General features: G+C 40.0%; 1 protein-coding gene across 3 annotated transcripts in view; it reads right to left on the reverse strand.

Annotated features, from left to right (window-relative positions):
- Positions 1-361: 361 nt before the first annotated feature.
- The window catches only part of OSBPL3 (oxysterol binding protein like 3), a 176,972-nt gene continuing 155,563 nt past the window's right edge, over positions 362-21,770 (reverse strand). For all 3 annotated transcript variants that reach the window (XM_047095284.1, XM_047095283.1, XM_047095282.1), the window contains 7 exons: positions 20,283-20,346; positions 16,035-16,113; positions 14,475-14,619; positions 11,412-11,556; positions 9,778-9,904; positions 8,065-8,187; positions 362-4,133 (listed from right to left, as the gene is read on the reverse strand). In XM_047095284.1, coding sequence (XP_046951240.1) covers positions 4,037-4,133; positions 8,065-8,187; positions 9,778-9,904; positions 11,412-11,556; positions 14,475-14,619; positions 16,035-16,113; positions 20,283-20,346 — 780 coding nt within the window. In that variant the 3' untranslated portion in view covers positions 362-4,036. The remainder of the gene's footprint in view (positions 4,134-8,064; positions 8,188-9,777; positions 9,905-11,411; positions 11,557-14,474; positions 14,620-16,034; positions 16,114-20,282; positions 20,347-21,770) is intronic.

Below are 21,770 nucleotides of genomic sequence, written 5' to 3' on the forward strand. Positions count from 1 at the left end.
AACTTGGATATGGGAGGAGGAGAGGAGCCAGTCACTCAAAAGGGCCGTTAAATTGGTGTAAGCAGTCAGCACTTTCCTTTTTCATGTTAGGGCCCGCAGAAAATCTTATTTCCATAGTGTGCTGGGGTAAACACAGGGCTCCCTCGTCCTGAGGGCTGGGGGACCTACATTTGTAGTACATCCTGAAAATGTGCGGCAACTTTTTGGGTTCCCAGTTTATGTCTCAGGGTATTCTTATTTCAAATCTCTATCATTTTAGGTAACCTGGTGTGTTTCTTCCTCCAAAGAACCTAGTTTAGAGTCTTACTCTGTCCCTTTCAGCAGCCACTAATAGCCATTAATCTGGAAAAAAAAGACAAAGTTGGCCTTTTTCCATGTTGTTTATTCCCAGTCAACTAGCTACATGAGGGGGATAAACAAATTATTAGGAGCTTTGTGGAGATAATGAGGTATGGGTGGAAGGGTGGGATTTAAACAGAAAATAATCTTATACACAGCTAGATAGAAGATTTACAGACATCCTTTTTTTTTTTTTTTTGTAAGTATCCTCTGAGGGTAACAGAGGAAGATAAAACCATCATGAGTAAAATAAATTAGCAACTTTTTATCATTGCATAACCCAAACAAAAGTCTCAGGAAGTGGTTTGCATTTTCTGTCATGATTTACAGATACTTATGTGATACATATTTCCAACACAGGGAAATAAAGACTAACACCGAATAACAGATTCATATATGCAGAGGGAAGTTGAGCACATGAAAATAGCTATCATCTGGTAGCAAAAATAGATTTATGCTGATGTTAATATCAAAATTAAAGACATTCAAATAAATTATGCCAATACATTGGAACTATTATTCCTAACATCACAAGCACAACTTTATTGCTCCTACTCATAACTTTTAAAAAAAGGTCTGAGAAAATTATACGATAGTTTGAGGGCATGATAGAACTTCTGGAATATGTTAGTAAGCCTACAACAAAATTCAACAGCGAAATAAAAACTTTATGGTTTTTCTTTTAGGGTTGACACTGTTAATGGTCGAACAAGACCACTCATCATAAATCTGGAAAATACGGATGAGGGACAATACTTGAAGTTCAAGTAAATGATTTACTGATGGTAATTATAAGCAGAATGTGAGAAAGGCAGCAGCTCAAATAATCAAGTATTTTTGAGGTTTGTTTTTCTCTTCCAGAGAGCCCCACAGGAAGCAAACAAAGATTGTGGGCTATTGGGGTACTTTCCTTGATAGATAACTGGACTGTTGTCCTAAAGTGAACTCTGGTTAAATTAGTACCAGAACTGGCCTGACTTTTGGGAGGCGAATGGCATGGAGAGCCGCCCTGTGATTCTGATTATTACATTTGACTCGGGAAATACCAGACTGTGCTTTGGGGTCAGCAGAGGGAAGCCATGTGCTGTCTGGATACACTGGAGAGTGCTGGTTTCTTCCTGAATGAATCACCTGCAACTTGGGGTAATCGATAGTGGCCATAGGAACTTCTGAAGTACAATGTGGTTGACGGTGCAAAGTCCCATTCCCAAGAGTATCTGTGTAATTCCCCATGGATTTGGGATAAAATCATCAGGAATAAAATGGAGGTTGGTTACAGCATATCTTGGTGCAGTGACTGCAATTGTTTAATTGGGATTTTCAAAGTTCAGAAAGTCAGATTCTACTTCAATTCTTCCCAAAGAATGCCACGTTTGTTTTCTTTATCTTAAAAATATGAAATACCCTCGAGCTACAAATGACATGGGAAGGTGCTTTTGAGAATAGGGACGAAAGGAAAAAAGAAGCCATTTCCCCCTCAAGGTACGTTTAAGATTGTAACAGTATGACTCACTAAGCTGTTTAAATTTTAGAAAAGCCCTTTACAGATGCTGGTACTAGTAGCTTTTTAAATTTGCATATAGTTCTGTACTATATTCTAATTCACCTCTGTTTCCATCTCAAATAAGAGGACTACAAAGGTGATATTTGGTCCATTTATCTTTGTGACTCCAATATAAAGCATAAAATCAATTGAAATAACAGCACGGGGACAATTAAAAAATTTCCAAATACTATATAACAATGCTACACCCATTCAGGCTGCCCATCTTGGTTTTGTTGTTGTTGTTTCTTTTTTGAGCCAGCCTCTGGAGGAGGCCTATTTCATAGTCGATATGGCTAAAAGTCCACATTTTCCTTCACATTGTGAAAACTAGGTTTGTTTTCCCCTAGAGTATCCTTACATCTACAGCCTGCTTCTTCCTCTCTGCGAGCAGACTTTGGATATATGCTTGAAAAGAAAAGAACAAAGCACGTACCAAAGAATCTGATTGTGTCCTTTAACTGCTTAGAAATGGAAATGACATTCACATTGTGTTCATCTTGACTTCTTGATAAAATGGAATGAATGAATGTAATATTTAAGGAATCATTTGTTGTTTTAAAATGCTAATCATTTGCAAATTCCAAAAAGCCATGACTCACTTTCAGTAACTCTACATTTTGAAAGTGCAATACTGTCCAACTAGTTGATTATTTGGTGTAAACTGAAAAAAATCATGTGTTCTCTTTTTCCCGATACTTATTCTACTTTTCATTCCTAGAATTCTACATGCTCTGAAATTATTTAAATATCTGTAAGTGTTTTCTGGCGAAAACTGTTTAACACACCATTATACTTGATATTCCATAGGACTGTTATGGACAATAGAGTCAAAGACTTAAAAATTACGCTTTGGTTTTAATGTAATCTGGGCAGAAGTTGGAACTACTTTGATAACACACTTCAACTACTGCACAGATTCTATTATTGTACTTTAAAATAACATATTTAAAAAGACAAAGTTTCCCCTTTCAGGAGTTATCATCTGTATTATTCAAGACTGCTGCAAGACTCACAAAAGAGGGAAATGAGTAAGAAGAAAGTGTAGGAAAGAGATAAGACAAAGCTTCATCAGAACACAACACAAAGGAAGAACATCAATTCTCTACATTTGTCTATAAGGCAGATGGTCAAACTTCTTATACAAGATCTAAAATATGGTGTTATTAAGAGGTAGAAAATACCAAAACAGTATTTAAGAAAAAACTGTTACGTTCTTGAAAACAATCAGTTATTTTGCTAAACTTTTAGAAAGTCAAACTGCTGTGTGGAATGCACCGTATGTTTTATGCTAAACTGGAACATTCCATACTCAACAGAAAATTAGGGAGTGGGGAATCTAGGGGTGGGGCTGGGGGGAAGCAGAAAACAGTTTCTTGTCAAGAATTTGGTTCTCACTAAGGAGAGATTTCCTACTGTGTCTCTGGGATGCCATTATAGTGTTTAACTAATGGGCATTTCTCAGATTGACAATTTCTCTGAGTAACAGGGTACAGTTTTGCACATAAGGCAATAAGAACTCTAGGGAGGGATGAGCTCAAATGCTTTTCCTCTTCAGGAAGGTGCCGTATCTATGTCATATAAAAACGTACATCCTACTAATCTCCTACCAGCCTCCCAACCACCAAAATGGAAGTATTCTTCGGACTCCAGCACCAGCAGAATTGTTCTGGATGAGCAATTCAAGAGCTGTCAGAGGCAAAAAGATATCTGAGCTACCAAATTAAACTTGGGTAGCTTACGCATGAGTGAGTAACCCTGGGTATTCTTAGTTCTTAATGCACCTGGGAGAGATAAATTTTTTTCTCCAACATAATTTTATAAGGCATGAATTTAATTTGAATTTTCCTAACCTTTGGAAAATTAGTGTTAAAGCTTCTTTTTTAACCCACACATTAACATTCAGTCTTTCATTTTTATTAAATAGCTTATATATAAAATGAAATATCAAGGTGTTCTACATTCATATAAACAATTGTGATAACATTTGAAATTATAAAGGAAACTATTGAAGAAAATACATACTTAAATACAATGCTAAGCTAAGCACAGGTAATCATTCTAGATAATTTCTTTTAAATATATAGACACAGGTTTGTGGCTTCAGAAAGCAAACACAGGAGAAGTACAGGTGTATCATTCTTCTTTCCTTTTTCACCACAAGACAGGATGGTCCAGTTTGGAAAAACCAAGATCTTTTCTAAGTTCCAAATAGGTGCCGTTGCTCACCCAACAGTCATCATTGGATTTCCTGTGAAGGATAAAAGAATTTCTTGAAGGCTACTGAAAACACTGTCGTATTCTCTCCTTCCCTTTCCCTCCTTTCTTCCTCCCAACCCTGGGCCAGGCTATCATTCTTACAGACATACAATGTCCCTGATAATCTCATATGGGAACTATGAGGGAACAGGAAGCCTGGAGGCCATTTTTTTGTCACTTCTGACTTTGACTTCTCAAACTTAGAGGCTGTGAAAAATGGTGCTTGAGAGAAGCATGGATAAGGGAACAGTTTGTCATATATAAAACATGGCTGGGATGACAGCCATACCTTGGGTGTGACTATGGAAAAGCTACAAATCAACTAGAGTGTTCAATGAAGTGATAAGTTAACATTAAAAACAAAAGGAATTGGAAGACATAAGAGTCAGGAGAGAATAGCCTTGGTTCACTATCCTTTGAATAGATAATATATTAAATAGATGAAAATTCAAAAGGTACAAAAGAGTAGATAGCTAAAAGTTTTCTTCTTATTCCTATCTCCCAGATTTCCAGTCCTTTTCTTCAGAGGCAATGATGATCTTATAAGCTTCATTCTTTCAGAGAAATTTCATGCATGTGTGAGCACGCATGCATACACATACATACTCCACTCCTCTCCCATTTCTTCCACAATGACAGCACTCTATGGTGTCCTACCTTTTGAGTTTTTGACATAACAATATATATTGGAGATCATTTTCTGTTGTCACAGTAAGTTCAGCAAACTACAGCCCAAGGGCCAAATCCAGGCTTCTGCCTATCTTTGTAATGCTGTTTTTTTTTTTTAAGTTGAAATATAATTAACATAAATTGTTATATTTGTTTTAGGTGTACAATATATTGATTCAACAATTCTGTACACAGCCATTACATCAGTGGTCACCATAATAAGTGTAGTCACTATCTGTTACCATACATTATTACAATATTATCAACTATATTCCCTATTTCTCATCTCTGTAACGTATTTATTTTATAAGTAGATACCCTTTAATCTTAATCCCTTTTTATTGGAACACCACCATGCCCATTTGTTTAACTGTTGTCTACTGGTGCTTTTATGCGGCTCAGTGGGTTGGAATAATTACAACTAAGACCTTATGGCCTGCAAAGCTAACAATATTTACCATTTGTATTTTATAGTCCCCAAAAGTTTGGGGACTCTGTGGCAATAGGGAATCCTGATTTTTTTTTTTAAGTTTATTTGTTTATTTTTGAGGAAGGGGAGGGGCAGAGAGCAAAGAAGAGAGAGACTCCCAAGCAGGCTCAGCACTGTCAGCACAGAGCCCGACCTGGGGCTTGAACTCACAAACTGTGAGATCATGCTCTGAGCCGAAATCAGGAGTCAGATGCTTAACTGACTGAGCCACCCAGGTGACCCTGATTTCTTTTTAAACAGTTGCATGATATTCCATTGTAGAAATGGACCACAATTTAACAGGCACCTTACTGGTGAGCCTTTAGAAGGTTGTTTTTAATCTCTAGCTATCATAGACATATGTTAATAATAATATGATAAACATATAACAATATGTAATTTTGTACATATGTGAGTATAGTCACATTAAAAATTCCAGTAAGTAGAACTATGTCAAAGAGGGTGTACATTTATAATTTTGACTGATATTTCATATGCTTCAAAAGCATAAGTGGAGAGTGCCTGTTTCTCCAACCTCCCAGGAACAGGGATTCTTATCACACTTATTTCCCTATTCTAATAAAGGGATGTGTCTAAAATAAGCCAGTCTGCATACCTAGTACTTGACTATGAAACAGAGGAGCCCAGTTCCATACGAACTGTAGTTGCCACTTGGAATTTCTGTGGACACTTCCCTTGTTCCCACATTCCTCTGTCACCTCTTTGCCAGGACCACTACTGCTGAAGAATTCTTGCCTTTTCTCCAGCTCTTCATTTGCCACATCTAATAGCGTGATAATTTAACAGACAATCAAGAGGAAAAAGAGCCACCTGGCTGCATCCATGTTCTGTCCTTTTCCATTCCAGACATAATTCTAGATGGTTTCAACAACAGCCTAGATAATGGTTTATATTTTGCATTTAAATGTTAATTTATTTCCCATAGAGCTCCACAGACTTTGTGGACTTTCACATTAGGTAAAATTGATGAATCTCCCTACCTAGTTCTTGAGACAGTTTAGTTACCTACAGTTTTTAATGATCCTGAATATACTGCAATGAACATCTTTATAAATCTAATTTCCCTTGTTTAAAAATGACATGAGGGGGGCGCCTGGGTGGCGCAGTCGGTTAAGCGTCCGACTTCAGCCAGGTCACGATCTCGCGGTCCGGGAGTTCGAGCCCCGCGTCAGGCTCTGGGCTGATGGCTCAGAGCCTGGAGCCTGTTTCTGATTCTGTGTCTCCCTCTCTCTCTGCCCCTCCCCCGTTCATGCTCTGTCTCTCTCTGTCCCAAAAATAAATAAACGTTGAAAAAAAAAAAATTAAAAAAAAAAAATGACATGAGGTGCGCCTGGTTTGCTCCGTCAGTAAAGTGGCTGACTCTTGATCTCAGCTCAGGTCTTGATCTCAGGGTTGTGAGTTCAAGCCCCATGTTGGGCTCCATGCTGGCCGTGAAGCCTACTTTAAAAACAAAAAAAAACAAAAAACAAAAAACAAAAAAACAGCCACAAGACCCTAGATGATTTATGAAAGAAAAAGAAAAAATTAGCCTACTTAAAGGTATATGTGTATATCTATCAATTGATCAGCAAATCAACTGATCAGTCTGTTAATCTATCCATTTATCTATCTCTTGCCTTTAAAAAATAGTTAAAGATGTCTTGTTTTTAAAATATTTAAACAAAGTTATGAATATTCTGGGATGAAACTCTGGTTGATCTTTATTTGCTTATCTCATGAGTCTGGGGAAATGATCAGAAGGGATCTGGCAAAACCCACATTGACTCTAGGGGGAAAAAACATTATATTTTGGGGATGAATAGTACTTTTTGCTATTTTGGAATACAGACTTTATTTCTGCTGCTGACAGATTAGTAGCTAATTCCTCCTAAAAGTGTTCATGTTATCCATTAAAACACAATGGCAACCAAAACAAAACAAAAACAAAAAACAAAAAACCGAAAAACCAACCAACCAACAAACAAACCCCAAACAAAAAAACCCTGGCTTCCCTGAAAGCAACACTGGGGTGGAAGGGGTAGGGCAGAAGCCTGTGGCTTTTCTATGTGCGCCTGTTTTAATGTTGATTTTTTTTTTTTTAATAAACCAATAAAAAAGCCCCTAAAACCCTACAAAACCCTGTCCAGTAGTCAGGAGAGCCAGGTGCCAGTCCAGGACATTTCCCTGGGGCCTCCTATGTTCCCTGGGTCTTTGCTTCTGCCCAGTTAATATAAAAGAGGGGGTAAAGGGCTGATGATCTCTGATGCCCCTTCTAGATCTTTAAGTCTATTTTTAACAGGACTTTAATGGCAAGTTATTTTAAAATTAATAGTAAGTGTTCCAAATCCAAACTGAAGTGTTTTTTAACTTCTGCAATTCAAGAATTAGACCACTTGCAGGGCACCTGGGTGGCTCAGTCCGTTGAGTGCCTGACTCTTGATTTCAGCTCAGGTCATGATCCCACGGTCATGAGATCGAGCCCCACATCGGTCTCTGTGCTAAGTGTGGAGCCTGCTTAAGATTCTCTCCTTCTCTCTCTGCCCCTCTGCCCAACTTGTGTTCTCTCTCTCTCTTAAAAAAAAATAAAATAAAATAAAAAAAAGAAAGAATTAGACCACTCAGAATTTCCATTTTCCAGGGGAGAAGTTTCTGCACTCTGAAGCAAGAAAAACACCAAGAAGGCTCTCCTTTGGGGAAGGGACAGCCCATTTACTCTCTTCATACCAGAAGCATCAGGTGTCACCAGTACCTATCCACCAATGACCCACACAATATGTGCACACACCTGAAAAACCGCGGCTGGTGTTCCACATTATTTTCTTCTAAGACCCGCCGCCTTTCTCTCTGTAACTGTTCAATCCTCTGCTTTTGTATTTCAGCTTCTTCCAAGTTCCCTTCTTCTAGGAACCTGAGGCATTAGGGAAAAAATAAAGCAACACAAATTCCGAGAAAATACTGTAATCATTACTTCTAGAATTATGTATCTAAGACTGGATATTCAAAATGCTTCCCTATAGGTAAGGACCCTCCTTCAACCTTTAAAACAGTAATTTGAGGTAGTTAGGGACGACATCATCATCATCATCATCATCATCATTATTATTTTAAATGTTTATTTATTTTTGAGAGAGGGACAGAGAGTGAGTAGGGGAGGGGCAGAGAGAAAGTAGGACAGTGGATCCAAAGTGGGTTCTGCACTGACAGCACAGAGCCCGACGTGTGGCTCAAACTCATGAACTGCGAGATCATGACCTGAGCCAAAGTCGGACGCTCAACTGACTGAGCCACCCACGTGCCCCAAGATATTATTTTTTGAACCGGTGACATATACATGGCTCAAAAAATCAGATCTATAAAAAGGAATTTGTCCCTTTCATCCCCATTTCTCATCCCACCTGTTTCCTCACCATACCTTTTGCCTGTAGCCTCAGAGTACATCAAACTTTTGAATCTTGCTACCTGATACATTAAGAATTAGTATGTCTATATATTTTTTAAAAATATGCATTTCTTGGGGCACGTAGGTGGCTCAGTCGGTTAAGCATCCAACTCTTGATTTCAGTTCAGGTCATGATCTCATAGTTCGTGAGTTTGAGCCCCGCATCGGGCTCCATGCTGACAGTGCAGAGCTTGCTTGGGTTTTTTTTTCTTCTCTCTCTCTCTCTCTGCCCCTCCCCTGCTTGCTCTCTATTTCTCCCCCCCAAAATAAACTTTTTAAAAAATTTTTGAAAATATGCATTTCTTTCAGTGGGACTAAGCATCTTTTCATATGTTTAAGGGATATCTGCATTTCCTACTTTGTGAACAGTTCATGTTCCTATGTCTTTTTTTTTTTTTTTTTTAGTGAGTTAATCTTGATTTTTGAAACCAATTCATGAAATGAGTTGAAATATAGATTTCCCAGTTTGTCGTTTGTCTTTTTGACTCTGGGTATAAAAATATTTTTTTACTTTGCCATGAAGAAGTTTGTTTGTTTTTTTTAAATAAAGTCAAATATATAATTTTCCTTTTTCCTTTCTGGGTTTTGAGTTTTAATTAGGCCCCAGGGCAGAGATAATTATTTCTATTATACAGAATGGGAAACTGAGACTAAGAAAGATGACACAGCTTGTGGCCAGCAAACCTAGAACGAGAAGTTAGGTTTTGTGCACCAAAATAATTTAAATCTGAAGTGTAAAGGAATTGGGTGTTTTTCACTCTTTCAAATACACAGTTATAAGTTCTATATTATTATAGGCAGTAAAACTCTTAAAAATAAACACTTTGGGGAGATATTTCAATAGAAATAAGGCTTTACTGATGAATAAAGGCCAGGCCACACATAGAATTAAGCTGGGCTCCATTCCTTCCATGACATGATTGTTTTCAGTCCTCCTAGACCTCTACTCCTAACGACATTGTCTCTCTCAAGCTCCTCTGATGGCCTGGGAGTTGTTAGTAAGACTCTTTATAAAGGGTTTTACATCTCTAGAGATAAAGATCTTTAAAAAGTCCTTACCTTTGGTCTGGTCTAAATCGAGTGTCAGTAGGTGGTAATAAAGACTTTGACAATGGATCCATTTCATTTAATTCTAGGGCAAACTGTGTGAAGCCATAATATTGCTCATAGCCTTTTGGCATGGGATCTAAAAGAAAAAGAAATCATTCATTTCCAACTTCCTTTCATTTACATTACATTTTAATTCCTTCACCTTTTTCATCTCAAACCAGCTATTATTTTTTCTCTCTCAGCTCTAAATTCTTCCATTTCTATTAAAATATTCTGGCTAACAAATAGGTGTTGAATGTTCCTCCATAAGTCTTTTTCTCTGTAAGTTTTCTTCTACCTACAAGGATAAGACCTCTTTTATGTGGTCAGATAGGGAATTTATGTAATGCTGTGAAGTTTTTATACTGTGCAAGCTATAAAAATAATTTGTTACAAAAATAAACATGTGAAAAAGAACTCTGGGTCCATGTTTTCCTGACTAACAACACTCTCACTCTGGAGAATCCATTTTTCATTTAAGAAATGTCAAATCCTCCTGGAACTCTGTTTAGTACCTAAAATAGTGTTGAACCCATAGCAAGTGGTCAATGCTATTCTTTTTTCCATTCCTGCCCTTCCTTTTACCAAGTCTTGTCCCTCCATATCTTACACATTTATATTTAAAACTAACTCAGTGGAAGCCGGGAATAGACGTGGGATTATACCGGCAGAAATACTGCCAGCTGGATGTCAAGGGGACCGAATGAAGTAAGGCTGTTGGACCACTGGCATTTTACAGGATGCTTCCATCAAGTTACCCAGCTGCAAACATGTGTTAACCCTCAAGCAAAGGGAAGAATGAGTGGGAAGGTGATTCAGAGATCATCAGGGCTACCACTGCCACCACAGGCCCAGACGACAAGGCCCAGCAGGGGAAGGATGCCTCCACCCTTCAAAGGATGGGGCCACTGCCACAGTTTCAAGCTGCCAGGCTGCCACCACCCAGAGCCTTGGGCCCCTGCAATGTATCACTGCTACATTGGGAGTGACAAAATGTGTCCTCAATTGTCTGTGCTCCAAGACTTAAAAGATGGACAAACGTCTTAAAAGGTATTGGGGAACATGTTATGAAGGTTTGGCTTCCCTAGCCCTTTCTCCCCACAGCTGCTCAAGGGCTATTTTTTTTAGAATTACAAGAGACATCAGAGTGGTTAATGGTATTGGGTGAATCCGGGAGACCCCTGACTTTTGTAGAAGCCCCAGGTCACTCTTCTTGTCTACTGACAGTTTCCTCTTTATTCATTCTTACTCTAGAATGACTTCCTGTGCTTCACTAACACTCCTTAGTGCCCAAGATAGGCACAGGAGTGATGTGTGTGGCCTGGAAGATTTCCTCAGAGAGAGTGACCACGGATTAAGTGACCAATGGTTTTGTTCCAGGATTAAGAACCCAGGACCTAGCAGGCCAACTGAGGTGTAGTTGAGAAGCATAAGGATGAGGCTGAGATAATGATTACTGAATGAAAGAAGGGCTGACCGCTCGAATGGAGTTCAAAGCAGGTAGAGGCTAGAGGTACGAGACAGACACTGCTGCCAGCCCGCCTGCGGTTCCTCTGGCCATGTCCCCCACCCCTGGCTCAGAAGTGATTAACCCGAATACTAACTTGCTCTCCAGACACAAGTGGACGAGGAGGAGCCCCCACAGTAGATGCTTTCGTGCCATTTCCCGAAGAGCCGATGCACAGCTTTTCCATTCTTGTCAAATACCGTACCTTCAATCTCACGGGCATTAGTGCTCCAGTATTTTGCCTAGGATTCAAATATAAGTTATTTGTTTAGTACTTTGGGGTCAACTTATTACAGATATTAAGAGGAAAAGCAAAGGAAAGAGAAAAAAACCACAAGAATGATTCTGCATTAAAAAAAATAATAAAATAAAAAAAAGAATGATTCTGCATTGTATATAGTGTGCTGGTTCTGGGTTCTGGCTTTTTAAACAAATCATACTTTTAATTACTTCATAGAAATTAACAGCTAACTCTTTATTTACAGTGTGCAACTGAACAAGCAACATTTGTGAAAGGTACGGGTTTTCTCCCTACTTCTGCTACATGCAACGTCAAAAGGAAAGTCTCAGGTCTCACACTTCGGCCAAATAAAGCGGTTGGCCTCTAAGCCCCTCCTCTGGAATAGCCATTCCCTGGATGTCACTGTGGCTCTGACTACTGCAATTTAAGAGAGAAATAACTTGTATTTTTTTTATTTTTCTAGATGGGAACTAGATAGCTTTTTGTAAACCAAGAAGGAGGCTCCTTAACATTGGTCATAATAAAAGCAACCAATTTTCAGTTTCTCCGATTATTTCTCCCCCAAACTAGATTTGTTCATCCAATCCATTGGAACGTTAGGCAAACCTTATTTACACTGTGGAATGGTCCTGGTCTGAGAGAGCAGCTCAGCTCAGCGCAGCCTTGTGGGTTTTACACAGTACCACAAGGTGGCCAGCAGAGGGTGGTCTAACTCCCTAGAGTTGTGTGGTTTGTTTTTTTTTCTTTTTTTAATCTCCCCATTACCTGGCTGCCCCAAAAAAATCTCTAAGAAAGAACGGAAGGCATTACTTCATAAATCAAAACTCCCAGTGCTATTTTCAGCCAAAACAGAATCCATATTTGGAAACCAATAAAGTTGAGTGGCATTTTGGGGCCATATTCTGGTGGTTTGGCTTCCCCCTTCTGTGTCTACGAGGAAGATGGAAGGAAGGACAGAGTACAGCAGCATCACACAGCTGAATCAGAAATGTAAACCTGAGGTCTCTACTCAGGTAATAATGGAGGAAAGTGGCAACAGATACCGTCCAGGCTCTTAAGTGTATTCTGAAGCAGAAGTCTGGTTTTCTATTATAGACATTTGCTGACAAATCCAATGCTGGCAATACAAGGGGATGCCACAGAGGAAGGGCTGTGCTCCATTGGGAAGGGCCACATCTGCTTTCAGATTCTCTTTCAACACCAGAGGTACGTCCAGTGTGCCAATCCCCTCATTTCTTGTAGCCACAGAAATCTATTCTCTGGCCCTAAGTGTGTGAGTACTAAGTAGATGGTAGAAATGGGATTCAAGCACATTTCCTTGGGGAAAGTGCTGAGAACCAGGTGGCCTTCACCTGGCTCAGGGTGCTGAGCTACATGAAGTTTTCAAGGCAGAGTCATTTTTATATTACCTCAAACATTACTAGTCTGATTTATAGGATATAATAAAGACCTCCATCTATCTCTCCATAATATCCCCTACAGGCTACAGGTGGTGCAGAGAGGTCCTGCATGAAATGCCACAATTAGAGCCTAATCTCTTGGCTTCTGATTTTGATCTTAATTAAATGCAAACGTTCCTTTAAGACCATGTTAAGTACATGATAATTTTAAGGGGAAGAGGAATCTAAGGGAATTGAGGCACTTGGAAAGGTAAGCAGACTATTCCACGCTTTTGCCTTTGGCCAATCTGTTCATTTACCCTATGAATGTTCATGAGCCTTTCCAGACATCAGCCTACAGCAGTGAGCAAGATTAGACCAGGATTTTGCTTCTCCAGAGTCACGGATGGTGAGGCGGGTGTGGGGAACAGAAGATGAAAACACACAAGTAAACCAACAGTGAGCAAGCTAACTATAGATGGGAATAAAAATGTTGAAGAAAATGGGATATGATAGAGACTGACTAACAAGACAGGGCTGATGATGAAGGATCTGTGGAGAAGGGCTCCAAGCAGGAGGAAATGGAGAGAGAGAAAGGCCAGTGTGGTCAGAAGGGGAGGAAGGGTTGGTGGAAGCTGAAATTGGAGAGGAATGAGTGTGTTTGTGTGTGTGCGTGTGTGCACATATCCATATACAGGCAGGTATGTGTGCATGTGTGTGTTCATATATGTGCGGCCAGCTGTGTGTGTGCCGGTGTGTGTGTGTGTGTGTGTGCGCATGCACATGTGTTCTCATTGTGTGTATGTGCCAGTGTGCGTGTGTGTGTGCACGTGTGAACATGGGGGGGTGGGCAGTGCATAGTGCACAGGGCCTTGTGGGCCATTGTCAGGAGCCAGGCTTTTACTCTAGGAAAGACAGAAGTTGTTGGAGGAATTCTGGGATATACAGCGTGACTTTTGTTTTTTTCATTCTAGTAAAACATAAATAACAAAATGTACCATTGTGATCATTTGTAAGTGTACAATTCAGTGACGCTAAGCACATTCACTATGTTGAGTAACCATCATCATTTATATTTCTAGAGCTTTTTCATCTTCCCAAACTGAAACTGTGTATCCATGAAACACTAACTGCCATTCCCCAACCCACCAGCCCCGGGCATCACCATTCTACTTTTTGTCTCTATGAATCTGACTGCTCTAGGTACCTCAAAAGTGGAGTCACACATACCTGTCCTGTGTCTGGCTTATTACACTTAGCATAATGTCTTCAAGCTTCCTCCATAAGGTAGCATGATGAATTACATTGTATAAGAGTCCCTCTGGCTGCTGCAGTGAGGACAGACCACAGGGGAGTAAGAGTGGAAGGAGGGAGGCTCGAAGGGGCCACAACCCTGGTCCAGGTGAGAGGGGTTGGGAGGGGGGAACACCAGGGATCCCCCGGCATTGCTTGCCTGATGGCACAAGGGTGAAGGTGAAAAGTTCCCTGGGATGTCCTGTGCCCGGAGGCCCTGCTCTGCCAAGGCCTTTCTGGCGGTTACCTTTATGAAATTCACTTTGCAGTGGCAGGAGTCATCATTCAGGTTCTTGATGACAATCTCCCCATAGTGCTCAATCCATCTCTGCCCACTTAAGATGTTATGGATGCAAGAGGTCACTTTGTTCCACTCAAAATGATCTCCAAAGCTAAAAGGAGGAAATGGTGGCATTAACAATTCCCAGAAGAGCCAGCAGCAAATGCAAATAGATATTGCTATTAAAAAAAAAAAAAAAAAGTCACATAATGAATTACTCCTTCCTTCATTTCCAGAACCAACTGGGTGCCTAAGGCATGCTGGGCATTCTGACTTCCACTCCCCCAGGAGTCATCCGTGTCACAGAGGGGAGCAGCAGTCAGAGACGGCCACTCTGGAAGCTGACAGGGACTTCACTGGAAGCTGGTGATGTCCTCAAACAACCCACTCTCTCCTTTGACAGAGGAGAAAACTGAGAGCCAGAGGTGACTTGCCGAAAGTCACCAAACTAGAAAACGGAAGAGGCAATGGGGAAGGTGGGGGCATCTTCCACAATCTGCTCTCTACACACATATGCACATGCATACACACATACATGTATATATGTGCACACGCATACATATGTATATATGTATATGCAAAGACACATATCTATGTTATAGATAAATCTTTCTTTAAAAATTTTTAATGTTTATTTATTTTTGAGAGAGAGACAGAGCGCAAGTGGGGGAGGGGCAGAGAGAGAGGGAGACAGAATCCGAAGCAGGCTCCAGGCTCTGAGCTGTCAGCACAGAGCCTGGTTGCAGGGTTTGAACTCACAAACCACAAGATCATGACATGAGCGAAAGTCAGATGCTTAACCAACTAAGCCACCCAGGCGCCCCTATTTTATATATAAATCTTACACATATCTTAAATCTTTTTACAATGAGAAAGTATTCAGACTTACAGAGTCATATAATAATTACGAGGATAATGATAATAAGACCAAACACTTACATGGCATATACTATTTGCCAAGTACTCTTTAAAGTGCTTTATGTACATTATTCCTTTAATCTTCATAAGCCCTGCAAAGTAGGTGGTTTATTTCTCGTGTTTTATAGATGAGGGAACTAGTGATCAGAAAGATTAAGTAACCTGCCCAAGGATTTGCAATTAGTAAGTGGCAGGGTGAGTACACGAGTCCTATTAGCCCAGTCCCGGAGGCCACACTCACAGCCATTTGGCTTTATAAATGAGTACCAATAATCTCTGTAGGATCAAGTCCATATCTTTCTTTAAAGGAATTCTGACAGTGAGGTAGGACAACAATGTTAAGGCAAACCACCATTCTTAATTTTGTTAGAAGTGGAAACGAGTTTTAAAAGAGCTTTTGTTCAATGAGCTTTGGTTTCCAGGTGGCATTTCCGTTTGAAGGAGAGAAAATGTGAGCTTGTCAAAATGAGGTACATTTGAACTTACTGTCAAACCAATGAAAAGGGAAAAAACATATACTCAACACCATGGGGGACAATGGGAGTCCCATTCCTAAAGCTGTATCTTGGCCCTAAATTCTATAAAGTTCCTAAGCACAGAAGAACTTACGCTGGCAGAGTCACGTGGGTGGTGCCAATGGGGACAATTTCCATGGATTTGCCCCAGAATTTGTTTTTCCATCTCACATCTGAAATGAAATACCAATTAGTACATATTTAAAAGGAGAGCCACACAGATCAGAGAATTCTTAGGCTGCATGAATGATCAACCACTATATAGAACCTCTTCATAATAAAATTCATTATTATACAGGATAAGTTTTCATTCAATATATGTACCAATTGAGTATCTGGAACAGAATCGGGGAACTAAAATTATAAGGTAAGTTCCTTCCCTTAGAAGAACTCACAGTATGAAAGGGAGACAAAAGTGAAAACAAGTAATGCCCACAAAGAGAGGCACAGGCTGTAACCGAGTATGTTTAAGAAGAAATGGAACCATAGAAGTAGGAATGACCAACATGGGTGGGGAAAAGCATCAGAAGAGGCCTGTCTGAAGGGGGCACTTAGACTGGGCTCTGAAGAATAAGCAGGAGTTCACTTAGGCAGGAAAAAAAGCAGAAGACAGAAGGCAGAAGACAGCTTGTTCAAAGGGAGAGAGGTATAAGAGAACATGGCGTGGTTCTGTCCCACAGGTCTTGGATTGTTCAGCGAGACGAGCTGAAAGACAGACTGAGTACAAAAACAATGGGCTCTAGAAGCCAGGCTAAGACATCTGGTGTGTATACGCTGGGGGAAAATAAGATGTTTGGTTAGACAGAAAACTCATGCGATTAGATACAGACTTTGCAGAGGCAATTGGGACCAATACAGAAAATGGACCAGGAGAACAAAAGATGAGAAGCAAGGTGACAGGTTACAAGGTTGCTGTAATTGCTCCAAGGATAAGTGAGGGTGAAGTGACCTAAGGCCGTAGCAGACAGAGTAGAAGGGAATGATCCCAAAACCAGGAAAGAAGTAGGAATAGAACTAGCTGACAAATTAGATGCCGATTGTGACAGACAGGGAGAATTTGTAGATGGTCTCATAGTTTTCTCATTTGCATAAATGGTGGCACCAACTGGAAGACACAAATGGAAAAAGAACAGAGTAAAAACAGAATTTTTAAAAAAAGGAATAGAAAAACAATGGCAGAGAGGGTGATCCCTCTGACTGCTGCATGACAATACACAGACCATAGGGGAGCAAGGTGAAAGGAGGGAGGCTGGTAGGGGGCCGTGGCCATGATGCAGGGGAGTGATAGGGCTGGGAGCAGGCAGCCCTTGGCCACATGATTTCACGTCTGTAAAATATTCCTAATAGGCAAATCCATAGAGATAGAAAGTAGGTAAGGGATTGCCTAAGGATGGAAGAGGATGATGGAAATTAGAAGCTGGGGTGGGGTAGGTACTGGTAGGTAGGTGGGGGTGGTTTCTTTTGGAGTGATGAAACTGTTCTGTCGGTGGGAATGCAAACTGGTGCAGCTGCTCTGGAAAACAGTGTGGAGGTTCCTCAAAAAATTAAACATAGAACTACCCTACGACCCAGCAATAGCACTACTAGGAATTTACCCAAGGGATACAGGAGTGCTGATGCATAGGGGCACATGAACCCCAATGTTTATAGCAGCACTTTCAACAATAGCTCAATTATGGAAAGAGCCTAAATGTCCATCAACTATGGATGGATACATACAATGGAATACTACTTGGCAATGAGAAAGAATGAAATCCTGCCATTTGCAGCAACACGAATGGAACTGGAGGGATTATGCTAAGTGAAATAAGTCAGAGAAAGACAGATACCATATGCTTTCACTCATATGTGGATCCTGAGAAACTTAACAGAAGACCATGGGGGAAGGGAAAGGTGGATAAAGTTACAAATAGAGAGGGAGGGAGGCAAACCATAAGAGACTCTTAAATACAGAGAACAAACTGAGGGTTGATGAGGGTGGGGGAGAGGGGAAAGCGGGTGATAGGTATTAAGGAGGGCACTTGTTAGGATGAGTACTGGGTGTTGTATGGAAGCCAATTGGACAATAAATATTTAAAAATGTTCTAAAATTGATTGTGATGGTAACTGGACAACTTTGTGAATATACTAAAACTCAGTGAATTATACTTTTTAATAGGGGAATTGTATGACATACAAATTTTATCTCAATAAAGTTGTTACCATAAAAAGATAATTGGCTGTTTAAAGCAAAAACAGTAATGTTGTATTGTGGGGTTTATAATGTACGTAAATAAAATGTTATGTTCACAGTAGCACAGAGGTCACAGGTTAGGAGAAGGGAAATGGAGGTATACTTTTGTAAGTTTATTACACTATATGTGAAGTGGCATATTACTGGAAGATAGACTATATTAAAGATACATAATATAAACCCTAAAGTAACAACTAAAACAATGAAACAGAGGTTTTAGCTAATAAGCCAACAAAGGAGGTATGATGGAATCATAGAAAGTACTCAGTCCCAAAGAAGGCAGAGAAAGAAAACAAGGTGAACAAAGAACAGATGCAACAAACAGAAAACAGATAATAGGAGGCCACATTTAAACCCAACTTCATCAATAATCATAATAAGTGTAACTGGTTTAAACAACCTGATTAAAAGGCAGAGAAATGTCAGATTGGATTAAAAAGCAAGAGGGGCACGTGGGTGGCTCAGTTGGTTCAGCGTCTGACACTTGATCTGGGGTCAGGTCATGATCTCACAGGTTTGTGAGGTCAAGCCCCACATTGGGCTCTGTGTTGATAGCATGGAGGCTACTTAGGGGATTCTCTCTCTCTCTCTCTCTCTCTCTCTCTCTCTCTCTCTCTGCCCTTCCCCTGCTCTCTCTCTCTCTCTCTCAAAATAAATAAATAAACTAAAAAAAAAAAAAAAAGGCAAGATTTGGGAGTCATGAGCCTATGGGAATAGGTGGGATTGCCCAGGAAAAGGCTGATGAGAAAGGAGAATGGAGGCTGAAGAGAATACTGTTGTGTAAGGTAAGGGGCACACAGAAACTACTTGGGAGAAAATCCTTCCCATCACATAATACATCACATCATCATCATCATAATATGCTTCCGTGGTCAGTGACTCTAAGCAATTAGGAAGTTAGAGATCTTATAAGGATTCTTCCCAGAGGATTTCAGTGAAAGTTAGAGAAGTTTCTAATCAAGCTTCAATTCTAAACTTTACTGGCAAAGATTCCGAAAGGGAACTACGGTACTTGCAACCTAAAGCAATATTGTCTCCAGAGAGAGGAACTGAGTGGCTGGGGATTGGGGTGGAGGGAGGGGATTATTATTATTATTATTTTTTGTAAAATATTCTTTTATATCTTTTAACTTTTATAGAGTTTTTTGAAAAGGCAATGTGGTAACTCAGGTGTTATCACTGTGAGCAGAGAAAAATGCTTTAAAAACTGATGTGTGCTCATTGTTTGAAAATCATTGTTTGAAAACCCAGGATGTTCAAATTTTCCTCCTAAAGTACACTCTGCCTTTTGAATAAATATATAACTTAACAAAATTAATTAATCCATTTAGGAAATATTTTCAGTCTTATTTATTCTTCAGAACAACCCACCCTCCTCCCAAATCCAAAATATAAACTGAATATAGGGACAACAACCCCCCAACTAAAAAAAAGTCAGCAATATAAAATGTGATGTTTAGGGGTGCCTGGGTGGCTCAGTCAGTTAAGCATCCGACTTTAGCTCAGGTCATGACCTCACAGTCTGTGAGTTTGAGCCCCGTGTTAGGCTCTGTGCTGACAGTTCAGAGCCTGGAGCCTGCTTCCGATTCTGTGTCTCCCTCTCTCCCTGTCTCTCCCCTGCTCATGCTCTGTCTCTCTCTGTCTCAAAAATAAATAAAAATATTAAAAAAAATTTTTAATAATAAAATGTGATGTTTAGAAAAAAAATTAAATTTTTCAAAAGCAAAAAGAACCCTGTTGTCTAGACTCTGATAAATGCCTGTAAGTATTTAGTGTCTCTTGAAATACACAAGGCATTTCAAGTGGCTGTGGAATTAGAGACAAAAGTTACAGGAATAAAATGGTGGTGGCCTAGACATAGATGGAAATTTTTTTTTTTTTTTAAGGGAACAACTTAAATTATCCTCCTGAATCCTTAATTATGAAGTAGACGAACATCAGTAACTGTTCAGAGATGAAGGCATGAACACCAAGTGGTGTAAATCCATCCGACAAAGCCCACGTCCAGGGCATACTTTTGATCTTAACAAGCACTTGCCATAGTTCCTGATTAAAACAAATCTATAACATTACAAAAAATGATGGAGGCCAAATATATTAGCACATTACCTTGCCAGAAAACAAAATTTCCAGACTCAGCGTGACATGCAGAGATAGGTGGATGGTGGCTGACCTAATGGAAGTAAAATCCAGAAAACAAAAAATTAATTGACTTTCACGTCTCATAAAATCCATTCCTTCACCCTTGGCCTTGAGATGTAACAGTGTGCAGTGTCAAAGCAAAGAAGTTTAGTTTTCCTTCAACAAGTCTGTCCTCAAGAGGGCGCTCCTGATACACTCAGCCCTGATTTGCTCAAATTCCTCAGGCCTAAGAAGAAATCAGGTGATGGAAGCGTCTGGAAGCTCTGGGAAAAACAGCCAAAGAGGCAAATGTTGAGGATAAAGAGATGTTTTGGAAAGTGTGAAGCAAAAGCAAGGGCATGCAAGGGCACCTGTTCATAAACCATATAATCTGACACTGGCTACCAATGTCAAAAATCTCTATTAGCTGTTGTGAAAGTACCTGCAAATGTCTTAATTAAGATGTCAGATAATAGATATTTTAGAATGCTGCTTCTGAGCTACACTAAAATGCTCCAGCTCAGATTTTGCTCCTTTGAAAGCTCTGTATCACAAAGCCCAGCCTCTTTCCAAGTCACCTAAAAGACTGATTGATCCAAGATAATTTTTTAAAAGAATAATGTTTCTATAAAAGAAAGAGCCAGGGCACCTGGGTGGCTCAGTCGGTTAGGCATCTGACTTTGGCCCAGGTCATGAACTCGCAGTTCGTGAGTTCGAGGCCTGCATCAGGCTCTGCGCTGACAACTCAGAGCCTGGGGCCTGCTTCAGATTCTGTGTCTCCTTCTCTCTCTGCCCGTCCCCTGCTCTGACTCCGTCTCTCAAAAAATAAAACAAAGTGTTAAAAAAAAATTTTTTTTAAAGAGCCAAACAATCATTGAAGAAATGTTAGCCAACTGCTAAGATACACATTTTATTCATTTTCTGTCAAGATAAAAATATCTTCAGTGAATAATGTAATTTTGTTCTAGGAAGGAGAATCCCCTGGAATAGAGACTATGGCACATCCCCCTGTGTTCTGTCACTGGGGTCATTATTTCTGTTTTATTCACTAATGAAGAAGCTAAAGGAAACATGGCTCCTGAGTTAGATTTCCTTGTTATCTTAGTAACTCCAGGCATGTGAGTGGCGAATGTACCGTTACTAGGATTCAGTACCAGTGAAACCAGAGTTATGCTGACAACAATGTTTCAAAATTTCTGTGACTTAGCTGATTCTCAGTGAAGTATCTTATACTTAGAGCATCTAGCCTAATACCTTCACGTCACACATGAGGAGACCAAACCCAGAGAAACTAAGTAACATTTCCCAAACACATTGAGAGGGAAGAGAGAGAGGTGAAAGGCAGCAGTTTTGGTGCGTATCAGTGGTTTCCAGTGAGGAGGTGACTCCTCTTACCTTGCTCTGGACCCTCAGCTGTAACAAGGAACATGATATGAAAACCACTCATAGGTGCCACTCTGCTGGGTGAGGAACTCA

The sequence above is a fragment of the Lynx rufus genome, unplaced genomic scaffold (assembly GCF_022079265.1).
Source record: "Lynx rufus isolate CCGP_SWC_20201006 ecotype Redwood Valley unplaced genomic scaffold, mLynRuf1.p SCAF_4, whole genome shotgun sequence".
Classification (NCBI taxonomy): domain Eukaryota; kingdom Metazoa; phylum Chordata; class Mammalia; order Carnivora; family Felidae; genus Lynx; species Lynx rufus.